The sequence below is a fragment of the Saccopteryx bilineata genome, chromosome 5 (assembly GCF_036850765.1).
Source record: "Saccopteryx bilineata isolate mSacBil1 chromosome 5, mSacBil1_pri_phased_curated, whole genome shotgun sequence".
Taxonomy (NCBI): domain Eukaryota; kingdom Metazoa; phylum Chordata; class Mammalia; order Chiroptera; family Emballonuridae; genus Saccopteryx; species Saccopteryx bilineata.
This window is the reverse complement of record NC_089494.1, coordinates 234,744,483-234,761,001: the sequence shown is the minus strand read 5'-3', so window position 1 is coordinate 234,761,001 and position 16,519 is coordinate 234,744,483. Positions and strand designations below refer to the sequence as shown.

Sequence of the window (16,519 nt, the reverse complement as noted above, 5' to 3'; positions counted from 1 at the left end):
ATAAAACTGACTTATTCTATATAGGAAGCAATTTGTTAAAAAGATACTTGAACTAATTAACAGTAGCACATCTAGTTTGTAAAGGGTTAAATTTACATATGACATTGCAATTCATTTACATTTAACTAAAAAGGTCTAATAAAGTTAAGCCTGTTGGTGTCTCTGATATAAAATCTGATCTCTAGAAAAAAGTCATCATCAGCATGTACAGATCTTTTTATTTCATTGTATAACATGAATCCAATCTGGGGCAAAGTTTATGTGAAATGAGAGGAAATTAGTCAAGAGTAAATTCTGAAGCATTGTTGTAAGTGTTAAATAAATATTATCTTCCAAGAAATAGAACTAGGCAAAGTATCCCTTCATCAGGAAATGTATCTTGTCCTCGAAACTGATAAATCCAAGAGAATTAACCTTTGATTTATCTTCAGTGGTCAGCAAACTCATTAGTCAACAGAGCCAAAGATCAACAGTACAACGATTAAAGTTTCTTTTGAGAGCCAAATATTTTAAACTTAAACAATATAGCTAGGTACATTCCTTATCGAGGTAGTGCCTGCACGTGGTATTTTGTGGAAGAGCCACACTCGAGGGGCCAAAGAAATGTCCACCAGGGATCTAGGGTAAATGAAGGCTTTATCTCGCTTCTTAAAAATGCTGAGAAAGCATCAGCTCGGAAATTGCAGCCCCAGAGGCATCTGTTAGCATGTGAGAGTCTGTGCTGTACTTTGTTTTGTCACATCGTGGAGGGATAAACACCATGCTTTCTTTTGCTGGAGCTGGAAGTGCACCTGCCTAACAGGTCCCCATATTAAACATGTGTTAAACATGGCTGCATAGGCGAATGGGGTAGTTAAGGCATGTTATTCCCCAGTCTGGACTTCTATAACCCCAGAGTGCCCAGAGGAAATCCCACAGAGAGGTGGTTGACAGGAATTACTTTTTCCTGTGGAGCTGGACAGAATTAAGTAACAGTTTCTGCAAAGCCCTCAGATACTAACAACTCTACAATGCTGACACTGCTATTGTCCGTCAGGATGTTTGGAGTAAAGGATGTTTACAAATACTCAGAGTACACACACACATACACATAAACAACCAACACAGGATTCATGGAAGTATTGACAGTTTTACAACAAACCTCAACAAGGCTCCCGGTACTCTTGAAAGCATGACACAACACCCAAGCAAGAAACATGCTTCTGTTTATAGTTAAAATTTGCAAACAAGGGAACACCTGTTTTTTTAAATTTTCTAAATATGTTAGAATTTTGTATCTGGGAAAAACCCTTAAAGATCTGCTTTCATAGTAACTCTAGAACTGAACTCAGATCTACAAGTAACAAAGGGATTTAGAAATTTTACACTTTCCCTGGGACACTTTACAATCCCCACCCACCTCTTCACCTCATCCATTCTCCCCTCCTTCGATATATAATACACCTGAATTTTGGGCTTTCTTAGGATGGATTTGATAATTAGTTCTCCCATCTTCTCTGGCTAGGCCTTCTTGATTAATAAACCTTTTCTTGCTCCAACTTAAAAAAAAATCATCTGCTCTCAGCACCCTCATTTTAAAGGGCTTGGGAAATTGGAAAGGAATTGCCTGGGGTTGCACGGTGATTTGCTGACAAAGCTACAAATAGAACTCACATGTCTTATGACTACACCTCAATATTTAGAGAGGTTATTTTCCTGCGAGGAAATCTGTTTCACTGAAAACAAACTAACTGATAACAATTCTTAACTCTTAACACTACTTTAATATTTTTCAATCTCAAAACCACTCTACCATACAGTTAATGACAATACCACCAGTATACAGGAAGAACAGTACTCTTTAGAACTACTGCCTGGAAGTGTAAGGACCTATTCCAAGAATTAAAAAGAACAAACCTGATTAAATGCAGAAGAGGGTCTGGCTATCATTCTAACTTTCTGTTCAAAGAAGTTCACCACCAATAATTATTAATTTGAAAACTTGCTTGTTCACTTGGAAACTGGACAATGTGGAAAGGGATGCCAATTATCAAACAGATCACTCGAATAATCACATTCATTAATGAATGCAGAATCTATGTGAAAACAAACATTGCCGTAGATCTATCAGCAAGTATAATACAACATACTCTAGAATGTCAGTGAGTCTTTCTTTCTCTCGCCAGGGATTGCTTTGGGTCTAAAATACACAGTGTCAAAAGGTGTGGCTGACCCTCTCCTGCTCCAGCGGCAGACCAAACAATGAGGTCAGTGGCAATTTCAGGGTTGGAGCGAGAAGAGGCTTCTTTTGTAGACAATCAGCAGATCTTCAAATCAAGAGGAAAGACACACAATGGCACCCAACCTTCAAGACAGTAAGGACACTTCTCACATGAACAGCCTGTCTTTACAATGTGAAAAAACCATTCAATCAAGTGTCTTTCCATCTTAACAGTTGGAAGTCATTTTTGAGTCACATTTTCTGCTAACCCAAAGGACAAGGACATCTGCCTCTATCTAGTTCTTTGTAGACCCCGTGTATAGGAGTAACCATACGCTCTTAGATTTCCTTTTCTTACCAAATGATTATTTCCTTATAATTTTAATGAAGGCATTTTCAAAATTCAATACACTATCTTTATACTAGCGTAATGCCTAGAGGTGGAATGCGAGTGGAGAAGAGTGGGTACAGGCCAGACAACCCCAAAACAAGTGCCCTCGCTTATGTGGCTAAGGGATTGATAGCTACCAGTCTCACTTGTGGATAAAGATGGTTGGACAATTTGGTAATAGGCCAATTCAGTCATTGAAACTGAGGGTCTTTCACTTTTGGGTCATGTCTCTTTTAGGAAATGCAGAAATTAATTTTCTCACTGTACCCTATAAAGTATTTCAAAATGAAGGCTTTTGAAACATTCGGGCAGGCATAGCTGGATAAAAGAAATAACTGAGCACTGAACAACATATTCTAAGGGACATTAATAACCTGATAAAAGTATTCAGTGATATTCATTATCTCCTGGATTTAGAAGTTTTAAGTCCCTATTCCCTTCCCATCATCAGAAAATTAAATTGTTCTGTGAATGCAAAGAGGATAATGATAATAGAAAAAACAAATCAAATGGATAAGTATTAGAGAAACAACATTTTAACTTGAAAACTGCCCAAGGATAGACCGCACGTTCTTACCACCTGCCAGCCATACTCTAACTTAACGGCAATGCCAAGGCAAGTGTCTGAGTACCAGAGAGAGACCTCTGGCAGTTCCAAGTTATGAATTTTTGGGCTGCCCCCATTTCTTGGGTAGTTGCAAATGGAAAACAGTGCCTAAATAGAAAACACAACACACACACATATACTGAAATTGAAACAGCTGCTTTCCAGATTAGAAAATAATCTCCTCTAAAAGAACTCTCAAAAAGGTATCAAATGGTTAGCACTAATTAAACGTGTATCGCATATTCTATTTAAAAGGGGAAAACTTACCCATAAGCAACTCCAGCTATGGTGCACTTCTTAAACTGCATTACATTGCATGTCAGAGTACCAGTTTTGTCAGAAAATATGTATTTTACCTAAAAAAGAGTTTGAAATTTCTCACTAAAATTTCAGAAGTCTGTTTATGCTGGTCTCTTACGGGGTGGGGGGGGGGATCATTAAATGCTTCTTCTTATTTTTTATCAATTTCCTTATATTAAGGGCACAATGGAATAATATTAATTGACTTCTTTCTGCATATTAAGAAATATATCCAACTACATTGTTTAGTATTTTAGCAATGAATCATTTCATGTATGAACATTGAAGGCTATCAAGCTATTAGTAAAACTACGGTCAAATAGAAATCAGCTCTAATATGGTCTGAATTCTGCTTGGAAGTGCCTTTACAGCTACTTAACATTCACGGAGCACAAATGCTCCACATAACAGTGTTTCTCCACATAACAACTGCAGAACTAGCAACAGCTTCTACAATTAACTTCATACAGCATCTGAACTGGGGAGGAAAACAACAATTTTGGTCAAAATGTGATTTGAAAAATCAGAGTTAGCAGATGTCAATGGTACAAAAAAAAGAAGAATCTCTTCTTAGCCAGTACAGGGTGGAGCAAAAATAGGTTTGCAGTTGTTTCTATGAAAAATAATACAATAATTAATAAATAATAATATAACAATCAACTCAGTGTTTCCTGTACTCACAACTGTAAATCTACTTTTTGCCAACCCATGTGTAAACAGATGACAAATATTCACATATGTGTGAATACTATATGATTATAAATCTAAAATTCCTTTTGACTATTATACTTCAACTTACATAACTTCACTGATAAATTTAACTTTTTCCTCCTTTTCCATCTGACGCTAGGAACCATTTTTAAACTCAGAGTTTATAACTCAAAAACTGCCAATACTTTGCTACTAGTCAGATTATGTACTGAAGGACATCTCTAGTGCAATATCTGATTTGAGGACAAAATACACTTTTAATGTTTTTAAAACTTCATTTACTAGAAAATGAAAATTAATAGTTATGTACTAACATGTATATATACACTAATTATTCAGCAAATGGAAAATCAGCTGTCAATTCATGTGACGTTGCCACACAGGGCAGAAATCACAATGAATCTGACTTCCAGTCAGCACATCAACAAGAAAGTTCATTTACCTGGCCAAGTTCCTCATTCAGATTAGATGTTCGAGCCATCGCAGCAGTGTCTGTGGGTTCATAGTGCATGTCGAGATCCTTTTTAAAAATAAAATAAAATAAGTCATTGCAGATAACTGGTATGAAGAGATGAAGCGAAATTTTATTGTAGCTGGTAAGTTCTGTGCATGGCCGTTCTTATCTGTTGCCATCCCTATATGCAGTTGATTTCCCTGAACAGTTCTCAGTGGAGAAGACTGTATTTCACGGTAAAAGCAGAACAGTGGGTTGGTAGCACATGTCATTGGAATCAGGTGACCTTGGTTTACTATCATTCCACCATTTCCTAAGTACTGGACTGATTATAAAGATTAAATAAGATAATGCATGTGAAGTGCTTCCTGTAGTATCTGGCACAATATAAGTGCTAATGAGAGCTAAAATAAGAGCAACCAAATATTGATAACAAAATTACAACTTCACTCCCCTGAGAAAAGGACCTGATGGATTCCAGCTTGTTGTACTTTCCTGCCAAGTCTCTTACACTGTATATACATGAAAGCAGGAGTGCATTCTCAAAACACAAAGAAAAATGTATAGCTTTTGCACTGATGTGTGCTTACTTTGCATCCAGTACTATGAAGTCTATTAACCCCATAAAAATTAATATTTTCAGCCCTGGCTGGTTGGCTCAGTGGTAGAGCATCAGACCAGTGGGTGGAAGTCTTGGGTTTGATTCTGAGCCAGGGCACACAGCAGAAGCGCCCATCTGCTTCTCTACCCTTCCCCCTCTCCTTTCTCTCTTTCTCTTCCCCTCCTGCAGCAAGGCTCCACTGGAGCAAAAGTTGGCCTGGGTGCTGAGGACGGCTCCATGGCTCCACCTCAGGCGCTAGAACGGCTCCAGTTGCAATGCCCCAGATGGGCAGAGCATCACCCCCTGGTGGGCTTGCCGGGTGGATCCTGGTTGGGCACATGTGGGAGTCTGTCTCTCTCTCTCTCTGCCTCCCTGCTTCTCACTTCAGAAAAAAAATTTAATATTTTCTATAGAACAGTTTATTGGCAAGTCAGAGTTGACTGATTGTCACATGTCAAATGAAAAGGCCAAATGGGTCTCTTCCATATCTGTATTTCAGCCTGCTCGGTATCACTTCTGAAATAAACTGTTGAGTTGTAGGCGCCATGTTTTAAGCAGGAAATGAAACAGGCGGGCCATGTTCAGAGAGCTGTGTCTGGGATGGGGAGTGAGCTGGACACCGCGTCAAGTGAAGAACAGAAGGAGGCGGAGGATATTCAGTTGAGATGGGGGATATGGCTGCAGATTTGGCAGGACAGCCAGTTCAGTTGTTTTGCAAGGCTAGTATTTGGAAACAAGATTAGACAATTTCATAAAAGACCTACTGGGCAGAATCAGAATCAAAAGGAGACAAGTTACTAATCTTATTTCTACACAAAGAATACTCTGCCAGGTAAGGGAAGGTCTCTTTGGTCAGGACTCTTACAAAATCTTTGTATACTGTATTAGAAAGATGGTAAGAAGGCCTTCTGGGTTCATCTAGCACTAAAACTATATAATTATTTCAAGCAAATATTACTTTCAAAAACCCAAATAATAAAGTGACTGACTAGGCATTTGAGTTACCCTATTATTTCTTATTGTAATAGGGAAACTTTCAGTTAAGTTTTATTTATTTATTTTTTGTATTTTTCTGAAGCTGGAAATGGGGAGAGACAGTCAGACAGACTCCCGCATGCGCCCGACCGGGATCCACCCGGCACGCCCACCAGGGGCGACGCTCTGCCCACCAGGGGCGTCACTCTATTGTGACCAGAGCCATTCTAGCGCCTGAGGCAGAGGCCACAGAGCCATCCTCAGCACCCGGGCCATCTTTGCTCCAATGGAGCCTTGGCTGTGGGAGGGGAAGAGAGAGACAGAGAGGAAAGGGGGGGGGGTGGAGAAGCAAATGGGCGCTTCTCCTATGTGCCCTGGCCGGGAATCGAACCCGGGTCCCCCACACGCCAGGCTGACGCTCTACCGCTGAGCCAACCGGCCAGGGCCTCAGTTAAGTTTTAATTGTATTTATACAAATTTTATTACAAGATTTTCCACTAATGTACCGCCTACATGAAGTGAGCGATGCTTGCAGCTTATGTTAGATTTCTAAATTATACTGATCTTTTAGCAATGATTCTGAGATCAACAGCTGAGGTGGATCATTCACCATAGGAAGATAACGAGCAGTTACAAAAGTATCACTAGTTATATTTTTAAAAATCTTAATATTGTTCATATTGAAAAACTTTTAAGTGATATAAAAAGAAACACCAAAGGGTAATACCAAAATTTTTCAAAATAAAAGGAAAATTAAAATTTTAGGCAGATCAGGCCAGGAGATTTATTTAATTTACATAAATTCATTAATTGTAACTTTGGTAAGAATAAAACTGAGGAAGAACAACATTTTTTTTTCATTTAGAAAGTTAAATTTAACAGGATGACATTGGTCAACAAGTGCAGAGATTTCATATAAATATCATTACATTGTTTGAATAGTTGATTATGTTGTATATCCATCACCCAAAGTCAAATCATTTTCTGTCACGCAACGTATTTTATAAACAAAACATTATAAGAAACAGATGTCCAACGTAGTTTCCCAAGATTAAAAAAATATATATCTAAGAAATAAAAAAAAAGGGAAACTTTAAGCACAGCTGAAATTGTTTATAGTGTGGTAAAGTAAACTATGGAGATGTATAAAACATGACCAACACCCTGGTTGTTACAAGTAGTAAATACAGTATTATTCTTATAACACTCAATTGTTTACAAAGCTGTCTGCCAGGTTGTGCAATTCCTCTGATCTATATAACCACGGGGAGATGCAGGTAAATCATGTTTATTATTCCTAAGTGAGTGTCTAAGAAAGTATGTCTCAGAGAAGTCAAGTGGCTTGCCAAAGTTCACACAGCTCCTGAATTACAGAACTAGTAATATAGTCCGGATATTTGAACTCCACATCCCATGGTTCTCCTTGTCTGCAAGACCACGATCTAACTGAAAATAGGTTTCCTGAACTAGAGACCTATTTTCTTCAGATGTCTGGTCTATAAACTTGTGTGATGTTGTGATGAGAGACTTTGTTATTGATTTTCAACTGTCAAATAAATTTATTATATTAGGCTCAAAAATATTTTGAAGTATTATCTAGTAGTCCATAAAAGGTAAGGTATAATTAAGGACTTTCTTTTCCTTCTGAGAGATTAATAGACCCTATGAAGAAAAAATATATATGTTTAGAGTAATAAAAACCAGTAATTCATACTTACCCAATTTATGAAGTATGCCTGGGTAAATTTCACCACTTCTAATGTAACCAACAAGCTGATAGGAATGAGATTGTTGAAAAGGATGATGAAGGTCAAGAAATTCAGCCCAAAATTATTAGCACCACCATCTGTTAGGAAAGGTAGGAGGAAAAATACTTATAGTTTTATATATTTTATTTTGTATTGGCCAGAATTTTAAGTATAAAAATATTTTTCACTTGGTATAACAGATCTAGATAGTTTGGGAGGAATACTATGTTGATAACTTCTTATTCTCAAATATATTCAGGATGAAATAGCAGTATCTGTGTTCAACATGTTGTTAATCCTATTAAGAGCTACATAATAGTACTAAAAGTGAAAGTGCTTAGGAATGACCTCACTGAGTCCTCACACAAACCCTCCTATAGGTATTTCCATTATTCCCATTTCACAGATGAGGTAACAAGCTGGGAGACAAAGTAACTGTTCTGAAATCACATAGCTGGCTAGCAAATGGCACAGCCCAGATTTTAGCTGAGGTCTGCCTGATCTCAGAGACTTTGTTCTTTCCACATTGAACTCTGGTGATTGTTTTTGTCTTTATTTGTTTATTTATTTATTTAGTGACAGAGAGAAAGAGAGAGAGAGACAGACAGACAGACAGATAGAGGAACAGATAGGGACAGACAGGCAGGAAGGGAAAGAGAGATGAGAAACATCTATTCTTTGTTTTATCTCCTTAGTTGTTGTTCATTGATTGATTTCTCACATGTGCCTTGACTGGGAGGCTATAGAAGAGTGAGTGACTCTTTGCTCAAGCATTTTAAATTCTGCCCCAAACACAGTTTAGAGATTTTAGGGACAGGCCTGAGAGTTTATAAATAAAAAAATCTTAATGGGGCTGAATCATTTTTATATAAATTCTTAAAAAATACGTCCAATTTAAAGCATGCCTTGAAAGCAAATAAACAAAACAGTACCAGCAAAACTAACCCAAGCAAGCAAAAACAATGTAGGGCTGGACCCTAGGTGAACACAGCCTTCGGTAAATTAAACTCCTCCTCCTCGACAATGAAAATAAGACAGCTATCCCAGATATGCTGTAAAGTATACAAAGGAGCAAACTGATGGTAATCATAACAGTTCTAAAGTTGAAAAACTAAATCAATGACTGTAAAAGAAAACCCCAAAACAACAAAACTTGAAATAGCTACAAAGCTAAATCAATATAATAAAAAATAACTGAAAAAATCAATTTTGCCATAAGATGGAACACAATTTGTCTTCACACTTTTGAAGATTAAGTATTTTTTTTTTTTTATTTTTCTGAAGCTGGAAAAAGGGAGAGACAGTCAGACTCCCACATGCGCCCGACCGACCGGGATCCACCTGGCACGCCCACCAGGGGCGACGCTCTGCCCATCAGGGGGCAATGCTCTGCCCCTCTGGGGGTTGCTCTGCCGTGACCAGAGCCACTCTAGCGCCTGGGGCAGAGGCCTAGGAGCCATCCCCAGCGCCCGGGCCATCTTTGCTCCAATGGAGCCTTGGCTGCGGGAGGGGGAGAGAGAGACAGAGAGGAAGGAGGGGGTGGGGGTGGAGAAGCAAATGGGCGCTTCTCCTATGTGCCCTGGCCGGGAATCGAACCCGGGTCCTCCGCACACCAGGCCGACGCTCTACCGCTGAGCCAACCGGCCAGGGCCTGAAGATTAAGTATTTAATGGTTAAGGATTCATCAAAAAAAAAATGTAAACTTAGTTTCCAGAAATATTTAGGGGTGTTACATTAATGCCATAATCATAAAAGGTTAAATGCTCCAAAAGAAAACTATTTAATAGCACCTACCCTAAGACAACTGACCATTAACACAGAACTCACTGAATGATGAGTTCAAATGACAGTACATTCCATTTAAACATTTTAAAATCATGTGAACACTTTTGGGACTAAATACACTTATCCTGCTTTCTTTAACAGTCAGCTATCTAACTCCCTATATTAAAATATTTTTAAACAAATAACATTAATAAAATAACATTTTATATTATTGTGAAGTGCTCATTATGTTTTTAAGGATTCTGAAATTTTAGTTATTCTAACATTTTGCTTAATTCGACTGGGAACTACATTGAAAAAGAAAGACTAAATGCTCAGCTATCTTGTCAACAATGTTTTCCTTTAGAAATAATAGAAAATTCCAAGAGCAGCTGTGAAACAAATATGTTTTCATAAAGAAAGAAATGTTAGTAAGTACTTTAATGCTTACAATTCAGATTGAGATACCAGTCTTTTCCCGAATGCCTTCGGTTCCAAATGGCTGAGCCCACAGAACAGATAAGGGACATGGCAATTAAGATACAAAATAAAATCAAAATTTGTACATTGGTAATTCGTTCCACATTAGAAAGTTTAAGTGGTGGACTTGTTGAATTCTGAAAATAAAGAAACAAGATGAGCATTAAGAAATGTGTACAATGCTTTAGTAATAGGTAGTAGTAGTATTCTGATGAAGAGGATGAAGTCCTCATCAAACTCCAAATCTAGACCTGGACAGATACCTGAAAATTAAGACAGACAACCATCACAGATATCTTAAGCTGTCACAGGTTAATTGCCTCTTTTTCTAAGGGCCACTATGTCACCTAAACCCTTTTCTAGAATGTAAAAACAATAATAAGAGAAAAAAGAACATTCCTTTTTTAAACATAGCTTTTTGCATTGTGGCAGGTAAGATGAACAATGTATTAATTACTTGACTACTTAAGCAAACAGTATAGATAGGAGGGATGTAGCTTAGCATCTTTGTTTAGGAAGAAAGGCAGAGAAGGTGTTCTATGAACCCACAGCCAGAAACCTGGACAGTCCAAAGTACAAAGGCAACATTTAAGGATCACTGGTTTCCACATTTTTGGTGGCATTTAGTAAGTGTTTTTACTGAACACAGCAGCTATCCAAGCAATCCTGGCTATAAAGAATAACAGAGATAAGTTTCCTCAAATGTATTTAATAGTAGTGATTATGCTAGATTTGTGCTAACCAGGGCAGCCTCAGGATACAAAATTAAATGTCATAATCAACATAAATTGGCTTACGGAATTTATAGAATGATTACAGTGAAATCATTAATAGCAGTCCTTTTTGCCTTTACAATGTACAAAATTATCAATCGGCCCTTAGAGCAGATTTTCACGGAGTATCTTGAAACTGAGTTTCCCCCACCCATCCAGCCACTGAATTCTGATGATATAATGCAGAGAAGGAGCCTCCACAGGCATGTGTACACATTACAAGTGGCTAGGATTAAGGATGGCCATGTTCGGTGTGCAGCAAACCACTGCACAGCCCACTCCCCAAAGAATGGGCTTCTGGAGGCTCAGGAATCTGCGGCAGAATGTCTGCTGAGTCTGGGACTACTGCACCGAAAGCTACAAATAGCACATTTTCAAAAGATTTAGGTCCAAGAGGCTTTCAGAGATAAAAAATCCCACCTGCATCAGCTTGGTGTCATGTCCAGTGTAGACAACGATTCCGTGAACCCACTGCGTGTTTCTCAGCTGAGCGCCTCGGAGGAGAAGCTGATCCGCTCCCAGGGGGACGGTGCTGTGACAGATGATACTGATATCAGAAACGACATTTTGTAAGATGCCTAAGAACTCTACAGCCATTTCATAGTTCCCAAACAGGCTCTGTTATTAAAATAACCTTCCTCACATTTACTGTATTTTTTGAAAAGAAGTCATTTTTTTTCTACCAATAAGCATCATTTTTGTCTGCAAGAACAGCTGCAGAGAAGCATTTCAGCTGTTTCCCTTTAAACATCAAACCAGCCATTTCCTACATTTGGATCTCACAATCCAGAATAGTAGGCAATATTTTCAAATTCAGAGGCTAATGCTCAAACCTATTTAAGACTTTCCCTGATTTAGTCACCTCCACCTTCCTTTAAGCTAAAAATAATAGGTTCAGAAAATACACAGGGTAAGAAAAATACACAGATCTCCTCACACCTCTGCAGCGCCATCTCTGTCTTCCACAGGTTAAGTCCCTGTATTTAAAACCTCGAGGACATTTATTTTTATCTTACTTGAAGATTGGTTCTCTAAGATTTGTGAATAAATTCCAATAAATGGTAAGTGGCTAACAAGTCTGGAACACTTCACTGAAATGAGAGCAAATGGTTATCCATTCCATATAACTTAAGCCATGCTTTTCATGAATAAGGGTCACGTTGGGTCTTTTGTGGGTTTTCTGCAAGGCTGTCCACTGTGGTAGGTTGTTGGTTCATATAACCTAACAGATATATCAGAAGGATACGAGCTGTCACAGATACAGTGGGATTCTTGATGGAAATGTACTACTCAATATTTAGCAGCTCAAGGATTCCTGTCACCGACTCTTCGTTATAATAAGAAAAAAAAGCAAGAAAGACACGTCAAATATTTTTTAAAAAACTCATTAAAAAAACTTCTAGAAAAAGAAGGACACAATTCCCCAAGAAAAGTCTCCAGACAACACAACTTCTTTGTCCGTGGAGGTGAGCGAGAAGGAAGCCTTCATTTCTAGTGGGCTTCTATGGTCCGGTACGCATCTAAGGCCGGCTGCTGCTGGGGCCTTGGGCTTTCTTTCAGGAACTACACAAGTGGTGCCGGTTCCCGTGGTATCACTCCAGATAGGTGGGTAATAACACCACCTGAAGCCTACCATTTAAATGAGTTCACCCTTAGGAAACAGTGCACTGCAGTTTAGAAAAAGAACAGCCACTGTAACTCTCATTCTTTATGCAGAGCAGTATGCCTTTCAGACCAGCTGAAGGGAACCCCTCCCAGTGTGTGTCTCCAGATTCGGGGTGCACTTCAGAGTTGGGAGAGGACTTCAGGCCTAAAGCAGCTTTCCAAGAAGTTCTTGGGAAACTGCTGGAAGGTCACATATGTGCCAACTGTTCTTCACACACCCAACTGGGTATAATATAGCTACTGTCACCTCAGTATTTGTAGTGCAGACTGATTAGAATTAGATATAAGCTCTTCAAAAGAAAAAAGAAAAAAATATATATGTGTATACACACATACACACACACACACACACACACACACTACTTTTCAATGATAAGAACTCAAAAAGTATTATAGTTTTCATTAGAGTTGGAATTCCACAGCTCCTGACAGGAGACAATGACTCTCATCCTTACTGGAACCAAGTGCACTCATTCCAACCGACTTGGCTCCAAGAGCTCAAGGTATCACTGTCCAATGTGCTACAGATACAGAGGGACTGAAAATCTATTCCCACCTTTCTCATACACTAAAGCACATTATATAAATTCTATCTGCACCCTAAATATTGGCTCCATCATACCAAGTTTTTCCTTCCCTGAATGGCTTTGCTTGGCATCAATTTGATGGAGAACTGATAAGAAATAGAAGGTGGCTGGTTAGGAATGCCAGACCACAGAAACATTGCTTGTAAAAATGGCCAAATCTATTATTAGTCTATAACCATGTGTTCATAGAAAGATCACCATGTGCATGTTTTAGAGCAATATGTGATTACTTCAAAAATTACAGAAAAGCTTTTGGTGGATCTGAATGAGGCTGACAGTTTGGGGTATATTTCAAATGTCCTTTAGAATTCAAATATTGTAATACTGTAGTTAAAAATAATGAAAGCACTGATGCTGTCTCAGGTTGGTGGGTTGAACTAGGGCATGTAGCTGGCCACTTACAAATGCCTGGTAGCTAAGATACACTGCGAAGTAGAGAAGGCAGGGAAGAAGGGAGGGGGCAAGAGGAAAGAGAGGGAAGCAGGAATGACCCTTCCTTCTTCCAGGTTCTCCCTACATCTTTGCTCCCCTTTGCAACAAAACTCCTTGAAATACTTGTCTCTACAGCAGGTCTTCCAATAATGTCCCTTCGTTTAAGGTGGTTCCATATAATGAGAGGCTGTAGGAACTTAACTCTGGTTTATACTGATTGGCCTATAGTATAATTGGTTTTCTCAAACGTCATTTTGATTAAAGTCTCAGACCTGTTGATGGCATCATGTGAGGACTTACTGTACTTGCTGTTTGCAACTCCTTCCATGATCTCAAACTCACTCTCATCTGCTCTTCCTGTTCTAATCAAGCCCAAGGATCTCGAATTGCTAAAGCCAACTGCTAATTCTCAGCCTTGTTGTATCACCAGCAATGTCTGACACACTTTAGTCACTCCATGTGGGTTGGTGCAGTTTCTTCACTCTTCATTTCCATCCTACCGACTTGGCCTCAGTTGTTTTTGCTCTTTTCTCAACCTTAAAGTTGGTGAGTCTTCGGAAAGTCCTGGGGGCTGTTCACCTTTCTATCAATACCCTTTCCCCTCGGTGACTTCTTCCACTCTCATGGCTTTAAATATCTCTGCCAGCTACTCCCAAATTTATCTCATGAACCCAGACATCTATCCCAAACTCCAGACTTATATATTCAACTGCCTCCTTGACATCTCTGTCTAGATATCAAAAACTCATTAATTCCAAAACTGAACTGCTGGTATGATTTCCTCAAAACTCTCCAGTGGCTCCCCATTTCACACAGAGTGGCCTACAACAGCTTGCATGGCCTGGCCCACTGCTGTCTCTCAGCCTTCTCCTACTCTCTTCCTTGGCCACCACACGCCAGCCACATGGCCCCCTGACACTTCCATCAATACTCGCAGCACTTTCCCACTTTAAGATGACGCACTGATCTAACCAATAGTTTGCCCTCACTATTCCTTCTGTCTGGAATTCTCTCCCTCCAGACAATCAGTTAACTTCCTCACCTCCCAATCACCTTTCTTAAATGTGACGACCTGAAGGAGGCTTATTACGACCACCCCAACTAAAAGCGATGCCCTCTCCAGGGCTCCCAAATCTTCCTTACCCTGGTCTGTTTTTTCTACAGCACTGAACACTTTCTAACATAATATAAAGTTTTCCTTTTTATCATTTTATGTTTGTCTGTTTGCCCGTCCCTTACTGCAAGAACGCAAGCTCACTCACAAAGGCGGCACCCTGCTTTGTTCCTGGCAGTCTCCTGAGCATCTGTAGCTGGCCTAGCCGACTGGATGATTAGTAAATACTGGCTGAAAGGATGAGAGGAGACGCAGGAAAGAGAACAGGAGGGCATGGGGGTGGGGGAAGGGAGCAGTGGGGAGCCGGGCAGGAAGAGCGTAACAGCTAAAGATGAATAAAGATGATAGATAACATGGCCTAGAAAAGAGCAGGTGCAATTACACAGAGGAGACAAGAAAACACCCGGTACTATGGACCCCTTGGGGCTAGAGGCTGAGCTCCTTGAGACATCAAGAGAACAGCACGGGACCCAAGCCACAGACTGCACATTCAGACATAGAATGTAAGCATTCTGGCCAAGAAATAAGCCACTAAGTTACGTGCCAGAAGTCTGGCCTAACCCTGAAAACATTCACTACCAAGTTGGCAGGAACCCTGGGAAAGCCGTCAGCTATACCTGCAGGGCTACGCTCCAGCCTTTTCACAAAAGGACTCTGGGTGTCAGTAACACGGAAGTGCTCAGGAGAAAGGTTCTCAGCGCTCAGACTCAGAGACAAGGAAATATGTACCCAGGTTAGTAATGCACTGTGACACAGTGAATTGTGTTTTTATCAAAACTGATTTTACATACCCATGCCCATCAAGCCTTATGTTTCCAACAAAGTCGTAGAGATGTCTGTTTGGACTTTCACACTCGACTCGGCCAGAAATTCTCATCAAACTCTCGATGTCTTTTATATCTGATGTTACTGGTAAACCCTGTTTAAACATTTTTAAATAAATGTTTGTTAAATACATTGCATGTGCAAGGGAAGAGGGAATTCTGAATCCATCCAGGCCAATGATCTAAGAATTCCCACTAGTTTCTAAGCTATCCTCCCCCTTCTAAAACAAATACTCTTTTGGTCAAGTCAAAATTAAGGGACACCTTCCTCTCCACCTGCACATAGGTTTTTAGTGCAAGAATAGAGCAGCTATTGGAAAGTTCTAAAACATATTCAAGAGACTGGAAACTAATCTGAAAGATATTTTTAAAGAAGTTCTTAAAAATCTGTTTGCTTCTAAAAATAAATACAGTGTGAATCTGTCTACTGAACACAGTCATGTTCCGCTTAATGTTTCGATCAATGATTGATGATGTATCTGACAGTGGTTCCATAAGATTATCACGGAGCTGAAAAATTCCTATCACCTACTGTTATCACAGCTGTCTTAAAGTCACAGAGCAACATGTCACTCACATGTTTGAGGTGATGTGGGTGCACAAACAAATTCATTGCATTGCCAGTTGTATACAAGTATATAGCACATACAATTATGTACGGCACACAATAGTTGGTAATGAGTATGTTATTGATTTATGTATTTACTATACTATACTATACCTTTTATCATCCTTTTGAATGTACTCTTTCTACTTAACAAAAAAAGTGTGTGGTAAAACCGTAAGGCGGGTTATGCCAGCAGCAGCCTCACACACTCAATATTTAGCTCTTGATTGCATTATTTTCTCGTGCCTGATATAAACTCATGTTTTTATGTACTTCACGTGGCTGC

General features: G+C 39.3%; 1 protein-coding gene across 6 annotated transcripts in view; it reads right to left on the bottom strand.

The window, feature by feature from the left end:
- Window positions 1-16,519, bottom strand: part of ATP8A1 (ATPase phospholipid transporting 8A1) — a 228,818-nt gene that overhangs the window by 143,801 nt on the left and 68,498 nt on the right. For all 6 annotated transcript variants that reach the window (XM_066233480.1, XM_066233482.1, XM_066233481.1 and 3 more), the window contains 6 exons: window positions 15,594-15,721; window positions 11,425-11,536; window positions 10,203-10,368; window positions 7,958-8,085; window positions 4,652-4,729; window positions 3,466-3,554 (listed from right to left, as the gene is read on the bottom strand). In XM_066233480.1, coding sequence (XP_066089577.1) covers window positions 3,466-3,554; window positions 4,652-4,729; window positions 7,958-8,085; window positions 10,203-10,368; window positions 11,425-11,536; window positions 15,594-15,721 — 701 coding nt within the window. The remainder of the gene's footprint in view (window positions 1-3,465; window positions 3,555-4,651; window positions 4,730-7,957; window positions 8,086-10,202; window positions 10,369-11,424; window positions 11,537-15,593; window positions 15,722-16,519) is intronic.